General features: G+C 45.3%; 1 protein-coding gene across 1 annotated transcript in view; it reads right to left on the bottom strand.

The window, feature by feature from the left end:
- Positions 1–14,454, bottom strand: part of LOC127208406 (myosin-8) — a 29,190-nt gene extending 14,736 nt beyond the window's left edge. Inside the window, exons 1-19 of the mRNA XM_051167848.1 lie at positions 14,236–14,454; positions 13,237–13,380; positions 12,888–13,044; positions 10,254–10,281; positions 10,049–10,157; positions 9,864–9,956; positions 9,667–9,730; positions 8,218–8,316; positions 8,023–8,126; positions 7,725–7,863; positions 6,959–7,077; positions 6,722–6,871; positions 5,129–5,299; positions 3,755–4,064; positions 3,586–3,653; positions 1,638–1,725; positions 1,436–1,553; positions 1,016–1,139; positions 782–918 (exon numbers count right to left, since the gene is read on the bottom strand). Of these exons, the coding sequence (XP_051023805.1) occupies positions 782–918; positions 1,016–1,139; positions 1,436–1,553; positions 1,638–1,725; positions 3,586–3,653; positions 3,755–4,064; positions 5,129–5,299; positions 6,722–6,871; positions 6,959–7,077; positions 7,725–7,863; positions 8,023–8,126; positions 8,218–8,316; positions 9,667–9,730; positions 9,864–9,956; positions 10,049–10,157; positions 10,254–10,281; positions 12,888–13,044; positions 13,237–13,380; positions 14,236–14,445 (2,432 nt within the window). The 5' untranslated portion in view covers positions 14,446–14,454. The remainder of the gene's footprint in view (positions 1–781; positions 919–1,015; positions 1,140–1,435; positions 1,554–1,637; positions 1,726–3,585; positions 3,654–3,754; positions 4,065–5,128; positions 5,300–6,721; positions 6,872–6,958; positions 7,078–7,724; positions 7,864–8,022; positions 8,127–8,217; positions 8,317–9,666; positions 9,731–9,863; positions 9,957–10,048; positions 10,158–10,253; positions 10,282–12,887; positions 13,045–13,236; positions 13,381–14,235) is intronic.
- Between the last annotated feature and the right edge of the window lie 663 nt (positions 14,455–15,117).

Below are 15,117 nucleotides of genomic sequence, written 5' to 3'. Positions count from 1 at the left end.
TTACTCTCCAAAGTTGTTTTATTTAAATAAAAACTTGAAATGGTAATATTGGTACAACTCTTCAAATGGTAGCATCGGGCTGACAAGGTTTGGCTGGCTATGGCAACATGTAGGCATCTTTATTACATGCAGGTTTTATTTCCATTGGTTCAGTTGCTAGGAATTCCAACTCCGAGAAGGAAGATACCATGACACACGCTATGATACAGATGGATGGGGTGGGGGGAATCAAAACTCCTATTATGCCAACCTAAAAAATCCAGATGAACAAAATGAGTTAAATGTAGGCATGGCTGGAGCAATGTGTAAAAAATGTTGTGTAGATAAGTTGCATGAGGTTAATTTGCGAAAGAAGAGAAGGGACTTGTCACTAGGTAGATATGGGTGAGGGTCTGTACCGACATGAGAATAAGAGGAAAGCAAATTGTTTTCCGTGTCTGGGAAAAGCCGTGCGGTTAGACGTGAACGGCACGGTGGGGAGTAGAACCTAGTTAGCTAAGCAAAGCAGCTTGGATTTGACAAGGAATACCACGGGGAGCTGGGAACAGAGATGGGGGGTGATAAAAGCCGCATGCTACAGACTGTGTGTGTGTGAGACGAATGGGGGCGTGGCCAGGAGAGAAGTCCTGGGAAGTCTAGCCTGAAGGGTGGCACTAAGGTTGACTGTGTTGTAGAGGTGAAAGCTCATGCAAATTGCAGAATGAGAGGATCAGTGAGTGAGGGAAGGTGATGGAGAGTCCCTGGGTGGCCTTGTGACCCCCGTGGTCTGCATAGCTGTTACCTCCTCTGCAGCATCTTCTGGTACTCTACTCTCATCAGGTATCCCCTACAGACCGCTTGCGTTCTTGTTATAATCTGGGCCAGCTTTTCATCTCTCATTTCTTCCAGGAGACCCAGGAGGCCAGCTTTGAAGAAGACCTGGGGGAACAGAGAGTCACACGTCATCCTCACATTTCAGCAGATGCAGAAATGGCTGCGTGCCCGTGGGTCAGGTATACAGGAGTCGCAGCCATACCTTGGTATGTCCGAATTTATACTGGGTGTGGTCAATATCAATAGAGCCCAGAAGCTTCTCAGAGGCCTTCTTGCTGTCGATGAACTGTCCCTCTGGAATAGCACTTGCATTTAAAACTTTGTATCTGTCCAGTTAAACATATAAGGAATGGTCAGAAAGGTGTAACCACTTGTCCAATTGCCACCAAACAGAAGTACCTGTTTAGCTCCCAGAACAAAAATTAAAGTAGAGACCTAATGGTTCTTTCAGACCAGATTGTGACCTAGCCTCTTATTCTACCCTCTACCACATGATTGAGTTCTTTGATTTCTTATTTGTATACTTACGCAGAGTAGGGGACATGAAATATAATGGGCAAAGGACAACAATTTGGATGATAAATATTCAAGCATTCAGTGTCATACACTGAAGAGGACTGACCTCTGTTTAAAGTCCCCATAGAGGATCCTGCTGGGGAACCCCTTCCTACAGATGCGGATGCCTTCTAGCACCCCGTTACACCTCAGCTGGTGCAGGACCAGCTCGTGCTCCATGGCCCCTGCAAACAGAGAGAAGGAGTTAAGTCCCAGGTGCTGAATTTACAGATGGGGCCCGAGTTTGTCACTAGTGGTTTGTGTCTCACCAGGAGTCTTAGTCTCGTTGGGAATGATGCACCGCACAAAGTGAGGGTGTGTGCTTCTTAGGTTGGTCATCAGCTTATTTAGGTTTTCCTAGAAAGGGAGACAGAAAGGTCTTGAGAAAGTTATGTTTTGAGTTTCTTTTTCTTTTTGGTAAAAATTATCCAGCACGCTTTTTTTTCCCCCAAACAGGGTTTCTCTGTGTGGCCCTGGCTGTCCTGGAACTCATTCTGTAGTCCAGGCTGGCCTTGAACTCAGATATCCACCTGCCTCTGCCTCCCCAGCGCTGGAATTAAAGGTGTGCACCACCACCCAGCTGTACATACAGCACACTCTGAGCTACTGGGCATAGGCACATGATGCGTTAACTGCTATGCATTTTGAAGGCTTCGGTATTTAACTTCATTGAAGACCCAGAGGGCTAGAGTGCTGGGAAGAAATGCAGATCACCAGGGTATCCATTGGAACACCTAGGGCCAGACAGCACTGCCAGTGGCCTCCAGCACAGGCAGTATTCTCAGCCAGCATCAGAAGACAAAGACCACACACAGGCTGCCTCTGCTGCAGTTTGTCACTGTATGCCATCCCATGTCTTCCTGGGCCTATCTGTGGACAGCTCCCTGTGGCCTCTCAGGTCTTCAGCACTAATAACCTTCATAGTAGCCGGTGATTTCTAGTGAAAAGGTGGCTTTGCAATTGTTCCAAACTTTTCCAGTATTTCCTTTTTTTATTTTTATTTTTTAATCATTCCCAGGACCTTCTAATCTCTTGTTTTGTTTTTTTGAAGAGGGGAAAAGTGTGAGATGATATAATTTTGTATGGGTGGATCTTGGGTGCTTGAAAATGTTTTTCCTCTAAAGTATGGTTATGACAGAGAATGTTTCGCTCAGCCATAGAGAACGCACTTGCAGACATCTCTCACATATGATTTTTTCCACATCTCAGCCACTAGGAAATCAGAACAAATAACATGAATGTCTAAGCCTGGAAATACCTTTACAGACAAGTTTACAAAGCAACCATCCATCTGTTTTGTTGGATAATGTAAATTATAGTGAGATGGGAAAGGAATAAGAACAGATTTTTATGGCTAGGTCAAAGGTCATAGGTCACATCTTAATTTTAGTTTTGAAAGCAATGAGGCATAAAAATCCTCCCAAGCCGTCCTCAGACTAGACGTGCTCCTTTCAGGAAGAGCCATGCTGTGGAAGAATTATGGTTGCATCATGGAAATGTGCAATTCTATAATGAAAAGGCTGCACTATTTTGTAAATAGAAGTATTACTGTTTTGTTCTGTATCCATCCATTTTGATCACTAGGCTCCATCTTAGGTTACTTTCATCTACTCAGTTCGTCGCAGGGGGAGAATGTGCTTTGGTGGGAGAACGTTCTAAAGAATGCATTTCATGATCATTTTCAAACTTAAATCCTGGCAAGGTGACTCATGCCTGGAATCTAGCACTCAGGAGCCTGAGGGTCTACTAAGTTCATAAGTTCAAGGTCAGTCTGGCCTACATAGGAAGATCCTGTCCCAAAGAGAACAAAGGAAAACTCAAGACTGTTATCAAACGGTACCATTAGGGGATCGGAATACAACCCTCACACGGATAACACTGACGTTCACAAGTACTTCCTTAAAAAGCATCCTTCTTATTGGCATTTAATACAGATGGGTGCGTGCGTGCATGTGTGTGTGTGTGTGTGTGTGTGTGTGTGTGTGTTGTAACCAAGAGGCTTCTAAGAGTACAGTGGCATTTCTAAATGCATCATGTAATCATAATAAGAAACAGAATAAAGCACCCACCTCTACTCAAGTATTGTTTTAGATCTATTCTGATGAATGAATATTTAAAGCAATTCATATCACCATCCCATTCCCTCCTAATTTATTCTAAGTCCTAATAATCCATAGAAACTGAATATATTTTTTCCAATTAAAATTTATACTTTACCCTGAAAAGGGCTGACACAGTTTGGAAAGAAGAGCCCTTCTTCTTAGCCCCTTTTTTTGCACCACCATCTGAGATAAAAAGAAAACCCATCAACAGAGTAGACTCCCAGGGCCGGAGTGCTATAGGGACATGGTGAGGGATCAGCTTTAGATGAAGGGCACAGAAGTACCTGCTTCAGCACTGGCGTATGTGGAGAAGAGGCTGGCCAGAGTCTTCATGGCTGACTTCTGGTACAGGCCCACCACGGTGTCATTCAGAGGGTCCTTGTTCTTGTCCAGCCAGCCGGCGATGTTGTAGTCCACGGTGCCCGCATAGTGAATGAGGGAGAAGTGGGCCTCGGCCTTGCCCTTGACCACCTTGGGCTTCTGGAAGTTGTTGGACTTTCCAAGATGCTGGTCGTACAGCTTGTTCTTGAAGGAGGTGTCTGTCGCCTTGGGGAACATGCACTCCTCTTCCAGGATGGAGAAGATGCCCAGTGGCTGAATTGAAAAAAGTAGACCTGTGTCAACTTCATCTTTCTCTTGGATGCAGATACAGTGGCCGCCATTTGAATCATGAGCATTCCCAGTTACATATAAGCCCAGAGTAAGTCAGGCTTCATGCTCAGACTTTCTTTTTTCTCTCTAGAATGACCTCACCACCATTTCATCTCTCGTGGAATCTGTAGCATTAGGTTCAGTTAAAGAATAGCTGAGCACTAATCCCAAAGAGTCTGTAGGTAATTTGTTAAATATCTTTATTACCATACTTTATTCTATTACATGAATTAATATATTGTCAAGGTTTTATTTTACTTCAAAAAGGATGTGCTGGAACTGGGAAACTGGCTCAGTGGGCAAGAGTGCTTGCTGCGCAAGAGCCCACATAACAGCAAGACACATGGTCACCTGCATACCTGTGACCCCATTGCTGTGGGGCAGGTAGCAGGTCACCGGGTTAGCGAGAGATCCTATCTCAAGAGAATAAAGCAAAGTGTGATAGAGTGGGACACCTTGCATCCTTCTCTGTCATCCACCTATGCACAGGTGATGTACTCCATGCACAGTAGTGTGTGTGTGTGTGTGTGTGTGTGTCCCAAACACTACTTAAGATATTTTAGATGTTTAGTCTCTTTAAATATAGATTATTAAGTAGTACAATCAATTTGACTTTTTTGTTCCTGATTGCACTGGCTGTATCCTCTGCGCATCAATTTTTATTTAGGAAAAGATTTATTTTCATTTCTAACATTCTGCACTATAATGGAGGCAGGTTAGAACTAACAAGAATGGCTTTAGCAAAGCTGACTGCCACAGAGGGCGTGTACACAGCTGCCTTTAAACTGGATACAAGTCAGTATTAAGACGAGGAGGGACTAAATGAAGCCAACACCTCCCAAACCCTTCTCACGCAAAAGTTGTAAGGAGGAAGCGACTCCTAGAGAGTGCTCTTCCAATATGCTCAGATCACAAGCGATGGGAAGGGCAGTGATGTTTCCTAGAGTTCCTTAAGACGCCTGAGAGTCATCCTCATAGCCAGGCTCTTGCAGGAAAGTCATACAAACCTTCTCGATGAGCTCGATGCAGGCGGCCAGGTCCATCCCGAAGTCGATGAACGTCCACTCGATGCCTTCCTTCTTGTACTCCTCCTGCTCCAGCACGAACATGTGGTGGTTGAAGAACTGCTGCAGCTTCTCGTTGGTGAAGTTGATGCACAGCTGCTCCAGGCTGTTGAACTACACAGAGCAGAAGAGATTTCCCAGGTTAAGTGGCTTTTTATAGGAGGAAAAAAATCTGCTAAAGGAAGTATTCTTTATGGAAAATAATCTGAATAGAGTGATGATGTTAAAGTGCGCGTTTAATCTAATTTCTGTTTGCTCAATATTCCCAGGGATAAACAAATGCCTTTGCCATGAATTCCGTGCGTTCTTTAGGTACTCAGGTATCAATTACACTACAGCTTTTCTTCCTTCCATCCTTTTTATTCTTCCCTCTTTCTCTCCTTTCTTTCCTCTTCTTTCGTTTTCTCTTTCCTTTCTTTTTTTGAGACAGAGTCTCACGAGGTAACTCTGGCTCTCCTTCCAGTCACTATATAAACCAGGCTGGCCTTGAACCCACAGAGATCTATCTGTCAGTTTCTGCCTCATGAGTGCCAGGAATACAGGTGTGCACAACCAGACTCAAAAATCCACATTTTATTCTCCTGTCCGTCTATATCTATCTATCTATCTATCTATCTATCTATCTATCTATCTATCTATGCTACAGTTTCTAACAGAATCTCCTCTCCTTTCACCTGAAGGATGCAGAGACAAGAATGGATACCAAGGTGCCCCTGGGCCCTGTGCTTTGTGGCTCTAATGCAGGATAGAAGGGGAAAGTGGCTCATTAGAAAAGCTTAATAATAGGAATAGTAGTCTCTACACTCTAATTCTAGGAGAGTTCACACTCTTACATTTGTCTGGCATGTTTTTAAGGAAAATGTACATCAAGACATTTAATTGATGTATAAAATGAAATGGACAGGTTAGTTTCTCTTCTGTTGACATCAAATCCCCCCAGCCCCACCCCCGTCTATGAAAGCAGAGATCTGCTACAGTATAGCAATTGAAGAGCTGAGAGTCTTTGTGATCACTTACTCTCCCACTTTACCCAGGATAAAGCTAAACCCTGGCAGTGAAATAGTTTATATAAGGTAAACTCGGAAGAGTAGAGGCTGATACCAATGGCTGGGCTCCTACCTTTGGGCTTTCTTCCTTCCCCGCCCAGGTCAATGAAAGATGCCTTGTATTTGTACCAAATGCTGCAGATAGATCCTTTCTGGCCTTTATGTTAGGTGCCCATGGAATCTTTAGCATGCATTTGACTTTCCTTGCATGTCAATTTCTGCTATAATAACAATGATGACATTAACTTGTCTTTCTTGAAGGTTAAGTGAAGTAATGTTTTGATGTCCTTAGAATAATATCAAAACTATACTGAATTCTGCAGAAATTTAGCTGCTATTGTTTCCATGATCTCATAGATGTTTTAGGGCTAACTCTTTTACTAGGTTCAGCGTTGGAGCAAGTAATATATACAATATAAATGATTGTCACTTAGTTCATCGAAGTCCAAAATCGTACCCCTCTCTTTGCATTAGTGTGAAGAAAACTCACATCAAAGATCTCAAAGCCAGCGATGTCCAAGACCCCGATGAAGTACTGCCTGGGCTGCTTGGTGTCCAGCTGCTGGTTGATGCGAGTGACCATCCACAGGAACATCTTCTCGTAGACGGCCTTGGCCAGGGCGCCCACTGCATTGTACACCTTTGCAGACATAGTAATGTTTGTTAGTGTTGTTAAGCCATGCCATGTAGGCCTCAGTTGTGTGCTTCACGGAGGACGTGCACTTACCTGCTGCACCGTCTGGCCTTTGGTGACGTACTCATTGCCGACCTTGACCCTGGGGTAGCACAGGGCTTTGAGCAGGTCAGCAGAGTTCAGATTCTGGAGGTAGGCGGCCTTGTCAGCAACTGCGGTGACACACATGAAGGAATGCTTAACGATGGGAGTTCTTCTTATCTGTATCCCTTTGTCTTTACCCTAATTACTCCATTATTTAGGTTAAAAAACTTAATTACCTTCACAGAAAGTTAAATGAGGTTCTTTGTACGTATATTAAAATACCTGGTAGCCGCTAAATGGTTCATCATTTACAGTGGCTTTTAGTGGCTGGTTGCCAGTAGGATTTAGGAACACTTTCATTAACCATAAACATGTAAACAGTGTTTATTGTGACATTCTGTTCAAGGCTTAAGGCATAGTCCCTCCATTTAAAACTGCAGGCATTGCTGGAATGGTAAGATAAGCGTGTGGCAACACTCACCATGAGGGAGGGTAAAAAGGCAGACTCTTTCACTGGCTTTGCCTCTCTAGATTTAACCTTCCTGTCTCCAGCCCTCTGGCCCTAGGTTGAGCTTATATGTAGCTGTTGAGGTTTGATATACCTTGTTTGGACTGGTCGTGATGATGAAGTGATGGGGAGGTGAGAGAGGAGGGCAGGGAGGAAGGCACACACGCATGCAAATGTCACACGGAGATGTGGATGTGGGATGGGATTTAAAGTGTTTCAATTAGAAAATTCTCTGATTCAAACCCAGGTAGAGGGTCATTTCAGTACCTTCGGTGCCATCTGGCTCAGCTTGCTCCTCACGCTGCTTCTGTTTGAACTTCATGTTCCCATAATGCATCACGGCCCCCGTCAGCTTATAAATGGACACTTTCTCCTCAGGTGAAAAGCCCAGGATATCAATGGCACTCTATCAGGAAAGAGGAAAGGGCAGAGGTTAGGGTAGAAGATACGATTTATGAGAATTTATAACACGCACCAAGGTGACCACACCTCTGCGTGGTTTGCTGTTGTCATTTCCATACACAAATGGGCCTTTAAAAATGTGTGCGAATGTGTTACGACTTACATCCGTGGCCATCAGCTCCTCTTGGTCATCAATGCTGGGCACTGTGATCTCCCCCTGACTGACAAAGGCGAAGTCGTACGGGTTGGTGGTGATCAGGAGCATCTCTATGCACATAAGAATCAGGGTATGTGTTTAACAGGAGAAGTTGGTAGTGTCCGTTTTAACATCCACCCACAACTTTCAGTTCTTTCTTACCAATTAGTTCTGGCTTCTTGTTGGAAGTGATCTGGTAGAAAATGTGGTAGCTTCTTTCAGCTTTTAGCTGGAAAGTGACTCTAGACTTCTCTAGAAGATCTAGAGAGAAGGAGATTGAACTAGAAAAACAGTCCATTCTTTTGACCTATTGGAAACTTTAGTGTCTTTGGCCAACACTGGGGACGCTCCATTTGGCTCCAGTGAGATTCTGGTGGGATGCTCGCCCTGTGGTTGAGTATTAGACCTGAAGTGCACACGATAGTTGCCGCGCACCTTTCCACGTAGGCGCGGCCACTGACGTGCATCCCTGGAATAAGTTTCAGGTGGGGGATGCATGACCTCTGTGTGATAGTTGATTTTTAGTGTCCTTGGCTCACCTCACCTTATCTGTGGTGAAAGTCTACCTTGGAGACATTTACCAACTCAGAGCTAACCCATAGGTTAATCCTAAGGGTGGAAATCCCAGTTGCTTCTGAGGCAAGGAAGTCCTCTGGAACGTGAGACAGGACCATCAGCCTGAGAGTGAGAAATGGGGTACAGACAGTGAACTATGGGCAAGTCTGGAATTAGCTCACAGGCGATTCTAAGGCAGACGGCAGTGTCTGCAGGCTCCGTGCATAGAAAATGTTTCAGAGGACTTGGGAGAGTGGACCCTGCACATTCACTGGGAAGCACGGCAGAGATAGCTCTGGAGGTGTGGGTGTGGGCAAGCCAGTGCCTGAGGGCATAAGAGCAGGAGAACTGACCCTGCCTCCTGCCACAGGTGGCATTGGGTGGCCTAGCGGGAGGAGTGGTGGAGAGCTTGCCCTGGTGGTGTGGATAAAGGAGAGCCAGCAGGCTAACCATCTCAGCTACCACCCAGGCCCAGATCCAGGGCTCTGAGTTGGACCACCCCAATATCTGTATCATCTGCAAACGGTTGGGATGCACGAAAGGTCCAGTCCTGCTGATCCAAAGCTGCAGGATCTCCATGACACAGGGCAACAATGGGATACACAGGAGGAGTCCCAAGAGGATCCAATATTGATGGTGCCACAGAAACCAGAGGATCTCAAACCAGACCAATGAACATTTGCAAGTGAAGAAGTGTGGGCAGATGCTGTGGGGACACATTGTGGTGCACTACAGCTTCCGCGATAAGCTGCCTTTTAAGGTTTGGGTTATTTTGGTTTTGATTTTTGTTTGTTTTGTTTTAGGTTGTTGGTATTTTTGCTGTGTGTGTGTGTGTGTGTGTGTGCGTGTCTGTGTGTCTGTGTGTGTGTGTGTGTGTTTATTTGGGGAGGTATGAGGGGATGGGAACATGAACAGGATTGGGGTGCATGATATGGAACTCACAAAGAATCAATAAAAAGTTTTTTTAAAAAGAAAAAACAGACAGTGTTGTAGGATGACCCTGTAACCCACTTGGCTGGTCTCCTCACTTAGCTTTCCAATGGTCCAGTTACTTACATGTTTCAATATCAGCTGAAGCCAGTTTCCCTGTGGTACCAAAGTGGATCCTAATGAACTTGCCCTGAAAAGACAAATATGTGTTCACTACTAAACACTGAAGAGCATAGAGATAAAACACCTGAAATAACAATTTAAATATGATGACCCTAGCAAGTAAGGACAAAAAGGGCCCCCTCTGCGATCAAGAGACTCACAAAGCGAGAGGAGTTGTCGTTCCTCACGGTCTTGGCGTTGCCGAAGGCCTCCAGCAGGGGGTTGGCGCTGATGATCTGGTCCTCCAGGGTCCCCTGTGAGGGAAAGAGCAGTCCTTGCGACTGGAGCTCCAGACTTCTGGGCATCACAGCACAGTGTGGATCCTCATCCTGGCTACCACACCCACCTGCATTTTGCCTGACTCCTCCTTCTTCTTCTCCCCAGTGACTGCAATTGTTGCAAAGTACTGGATGACGCGCTTCGTGTTCACAGTCTTCCCGGCCCCGGATTCTCCACTGTCAAACACAAGGGGATGGAGGTCAGAACTATGGGATATACCAGCAACGGCTGATACAGTCACCGCCAACCACAAAGAAGAAGAGAGTACGTACGTGATCAGAATGGACTGGTTCTCACGATCTGTGAAAAGGAATAAAGGCCACCTGTCAAAACTATGCATATTCGAAAGGAAGTAAGGAAGTCAGGTGACCCAGCCTCATCGACTCTTAGAGGAAAATTTGTGAAAACATGAGGCAAGGAGTCACCTCTTTTCTTTTTATATTTTATTTCAGTAACTACACATAGCATGAAATCTATCACCTTTTAATGTCTCCATGTGCCTCTGTGGTATAAACGTGTATGTGAGCACGTGGACACTCCTGGAAGTCTTCCTTCATCACTCCGTGCCTTATTTACTGATGCAGGATCTCTCAGTTAAGCCCAAAGCCCACAGGTACAGCTAGTGTAGCTACACAGCTTGTTTAGGGGAGCCCAAACGCCCCAGCACTGTGAGGACAGCAGGCCCAGGCCCCGGTTGCTGCATCTGCTTGGCTGCCAGGGCTCCATATTCTGTGCCCCGTGCTTATGTGGGGGCGTTGCATTCATGGAGCTGCGTCTGGGTTAAGTTTACACCATTCTAAGTATATAGTGCCGCAGCACTGTGTTCCCTGGTGTTGCTCAGCCACCAATACCTCCTGCTTTCAGACATCTCTTCATCTCATAAAATCGGCCCTCTACACCCATCACCTAGTGGCTCGCTTGCTTGTGCCATTCCTCTGGACCTGGCCACCTCTCTGCAGCCTGACTACTGTCAAGCCCTCATATGAAGAGACTCACACAGTATTTGCCCTTGTGACTTTCCCACTGGGCATGTCCTAAAGGGTCCTCTGTGTTGTGGCACTGCCAGAATTAACTCTTTTAACTATCCATCTGCTGGTGAGTGTGTGGGTTGCTTGCATATTTTTGCTGTTTTAAATGATGCTGCCACCACCAACGAGCTCTTCAGATGGCTGCTTCTCTTCTTTTGGCTAGCTTCCCAAAAGTAGGGACCGTGGATCAGACCCTAACAACATTCCAATTGCTTGAGAACCATTTTACTGCTTTCTGTACCAATGGTGTCATTTTTCATTGCCACCAACAGTGTGCGGCCCCCTCGTTTCTCCACATACTTTCCTATTTTCTCTTTTTTAAGAGCAATCATAGCTATCCAAACACATAAGAGGTATATTTTATTATTTTTTTAAAAAAATATGTTTTTAGAAAATTTAATCACACATAAGACTGGAGACGATGATAATGAGATTCAGGGTGCCCATCTGCTGCTGATGCCAAACAAGAAACTGCCTAAAGTTGTACATGCTTTTTTAAAAAAACTGCTTTTTGTTTTCCTTTTAATATAAATATTTCCCTACATATAAATAATACATTTGTATAAGTTTTCTAGTTTATTAACTCTACAAGTCTGTGTTGATAGATTGTGGACTTTTGAGAATTCTGAGTTTAAAAGTATCCAGAGAAAAATCAATACAAGGCTACATGTGATTTATAAACTTAGACTTTAGAAATCCTTTGGCTTCTGTTCAAGGAAATGGGTATGGAATTTGGATTATAAGCCTGCTTTTTTTTTTTTTTTTTAATAGTCTGAATAAAATCGTGGACAACCATATTGCATCTAGTAGAACAGACAAGAAAACAATGCCCTAGTCTTTCAGGCAACACTAAAATAACACTGAGCAGGTCAGTGCTACGGTTCTGCATCGTTTTGTATGAAAATCATGTTTAGGAGCCTACATGACCTTAAAGTTAGGGTAGCCTCAAAGGCTGGAGAGTCATTTGGGGAGAGTCATTTGGGGATGGCGGTGTACATTGCAGTCTCTGGGTACTGAAACCTCTGGCAGGAGCCAGCACCTGGCTAACTTTGAAGGAGGTGGGCACAGAATTCTTGTGAAAGTCCAGGCCAGTTTGCCATAGACGGTTCCTGTTGGGTCACTTTTCCCTCTATCCCCCTTCAAATGACAATTTACAAACAAGTGCAGCAAAATGAACAAAAAAAAGAGAAATGTCCTCAAGGCACCTAAACTCCACAGAACAGGGACTTGGTCCAGAGGCAGCACACTGGTGTGTGAAAATAAAAGGTTTCAGGGCTATACTGGGACCTATCGCGAGTACGCTTTGATAAGGTGGGACTAGCAGACTTCAGTAGGAGGACTTGTCAAAGTCTGTGGGAGAACATTTATTGGTCTCTATTTACCCATACTCTACCTTTGGTTTACTCATGTTCAGTCCCCAAGGCTGGCAACGTCAGCCGTGTCATCTGAAGGTCCACATAAGAATTCAGAGTTATGTGGATACCGCTGCGACCTCTGTCCTTGGACTTTTAAGGAGGTAAAAATATTTTTAAAAGATCTAGTTGAACTTTTGTATCCAATTCAGAAAAAGAAAAAAAGAAAAAAGGAAAAAAAAAAAAAAGAGGTAACTAATCTGTTTTCAGAAACCTGCTCTTTGCTTCATCTGTGCTTGCATTTGCTAACCCCATTGGCTTGGGCAGGCCAGTGAATTCCAGAGTGTCACTGTTCATATCCTAAAGTGAAGATGACTGCTGGAGAGAATAAATGTCATGGCTGTTTTTGTTCTTTGGAAATGGCAAGTCCCCTGAGGCGCGGACGTCTTATAATAAGACCGGGGTGAGCTCTGTTTGTCCGTCCCAATTGTGTGTGCACATTCCTACGAACAGATGCCGCACTCACCCGTCAGCATGAACTGGTAGGCGTTATCAGAGATGGAGAAGATGTGGGGCGGGGCCTCCTGGCGCTTTTTGCCTCGGTAGGCCGCCACCACCTCCGGGTTGTACACCGGCAGCCACTTGTAGGGGTTGACGGTGACGCAGAAGAGGCCCGAGTAGGTCTGTGGACAAAGACAAGGTTGCCCAGTCAGCAATCAGCTCATTGATCCAACTCGGAAATAATGCCGTGTCAGCAAGGGGAGAGGACTGAGGAAGTGCAGGTCCTCAGGAGGCTTCGTTACAACAGGGCGTAATGTGACATCTCAACAACAGAAAGTACATAGACTTGATGAATAGTGACAGGGGTCACTCACGTAGATCATCCAGGCTGCGTAACGCTCTTTGAGGTTGTACAGCACTCCAGGCTCGTGCAGATGTGTCATCATGGCCATGTCCTCGATCTTGTCGTACTTGGGAGGGTTCATGGGGAAGATTTGATCTTCCTTGACGGTGAGAGTCTAGAAGGAAACAGAGAAGTTTGAGATAGGGTTTGTGTCTGTTTATTTCGGTTATAGAACTACAATTGAACACACTTTCCCTCATATAGTCATTCAAGGCCTTTTAAAGGCCTGAGCATGTTCAGGCCTGGTGCTAAGAAAACCTGTTTCCTGTGACAACATAGGGGTTACTGCTTTTTTGTGGACACGTTTTAATTGTACAAACCCAGGAGGTTTCGCGTGATTGTTTTTCAGACAGTTGTGCGGTGTGAGTTGATTGAACACACTCACACCTCCGTGAACCAGCGACCACTACTTCTCTGGTTGTATAGCCAGAGGAAATGAAACAAGCACACAGAGGACAGACCCAACGACCTCTGGTTACTGCAGCACCGCTCATGTTTTTAACAAGATTTCCCCCTTTCCTTTTGTTCTCATTTTGCTAGGCCAAGCATTTTTATTTTTATTTTTTTATCCCACCCATTACAAAAAAACAAAAACAACAACAACAACAAAAACCACCCAACCCCCCCCCTCCAAATTCTTTAAATATATCAATACTTTATGGAACTATGTAAGTAACCCAGGAATCTTTGTGACAGAAGTTTTCCCCGCCCCAGGCTTGGAGATTTAGACCTGGAAGTGGGGAACTGAAGGGAGAGGGTAGAAGTCAATATTAATGGGCCAAATCCTGAGGGGAGTTGGGAAGGAGAGGTACTGTAGCCTCAACTCCTCTAGCCCTGAAGTGTTGGGGCCCCGCACACTAGGAGGAGGGATGCTTGCTCCTGTAGCTGTAGGCTCAGGCATCCCTAGCAAGGGCGATCTTGACCCTGGATTGAGCCGGAGAAATGATCCCAGAGCAGGCTTTTCACTTACTGCTCCACTTTCTGTCTTCACGGTCACTTTCCCTCCATCCTTGCTTTGTATGACGCTCTTCACGTAGGACTCCTTGGGCTCCGCCACAAAGACAGACGTTTTTGCGTCAAATGGCTTGTTTTGGGCCTCAATCCGCTCCCTCTCCGATTTTCGAAGGTAAGGGGCAGCTTCGCCAAAAATAGCCATCTCTGCGTCCGAACCCGTACTCATGGCTGCTGTGTGTTTAGCCGAGGTGTCAGCCTTGGGGGGCGGGCAGGGGGCGGGGTGAGGAATGGGAGAGCGAGAAGCAGAAAGCAGAAGTCAGACGTGTGGGGTGAGGTTTCAAAGTGCGGTGTTCACCAGGCTGAGACCCTCCCGCACTCTGACATTTTGGCCATCATTCTAACAACAAGGTGGGATGGTAAATGTAACCAGAGGACCCAGTTTTTGGCAAGTGTCCTTCCCAGGATCTTGACTCCCAGGAGTAGGTACCCACATCTTCCATTACAATGAAAACCTTTCCACCCTGCTGTCCCCCTCTGAACTATAGTGATCTCTGCAGTCAAAGCTGTTGACAGATTGTTTTACAGCAACTGTCATGACTTAATCCTCTTGTCTCCTGCAGAATGTCTGCCATCTGCCACATGCTAGGACTGTCACCTAGTTAGGAAGGAACTGTTGCTTTGTGCAAAGGAAGGTTGGTATTTTCAAAGCTACCAGAGACACTTTCTGATCTTTTAAATAGATGACCACTGTTGCTCAGAACCTAATGGCTGTTTTCATTTTGTTGGTATTTGGTGTTGAGTCCCTCTGCGGGGCTGGTGGAACTTCCTAATTCTTGGTTCTGGATTTTCATCCTTTGGCTTGGGAGCCGGAGACTTAGCACTGCTGTCTCCCAAATCT

Source organism: Acomys russatus, chromosome 25 (assembly GCF_903995435.1).
Source record: "Acomys russatus chromosome 25, mAcoRus1.1, whole genome shotgun sequence".
Taxonomy (NCBI): Eukaryota; Metazoa; Chordata; class Mammalia; order Rodentia; family Muridae; genus Acomys; species Acomys russatus.
The sequence above is the reverse complement of the archived record's forward strand: the minus strand, read 5'-3'. Positions and strand labels throughout refer to the sequence as shown.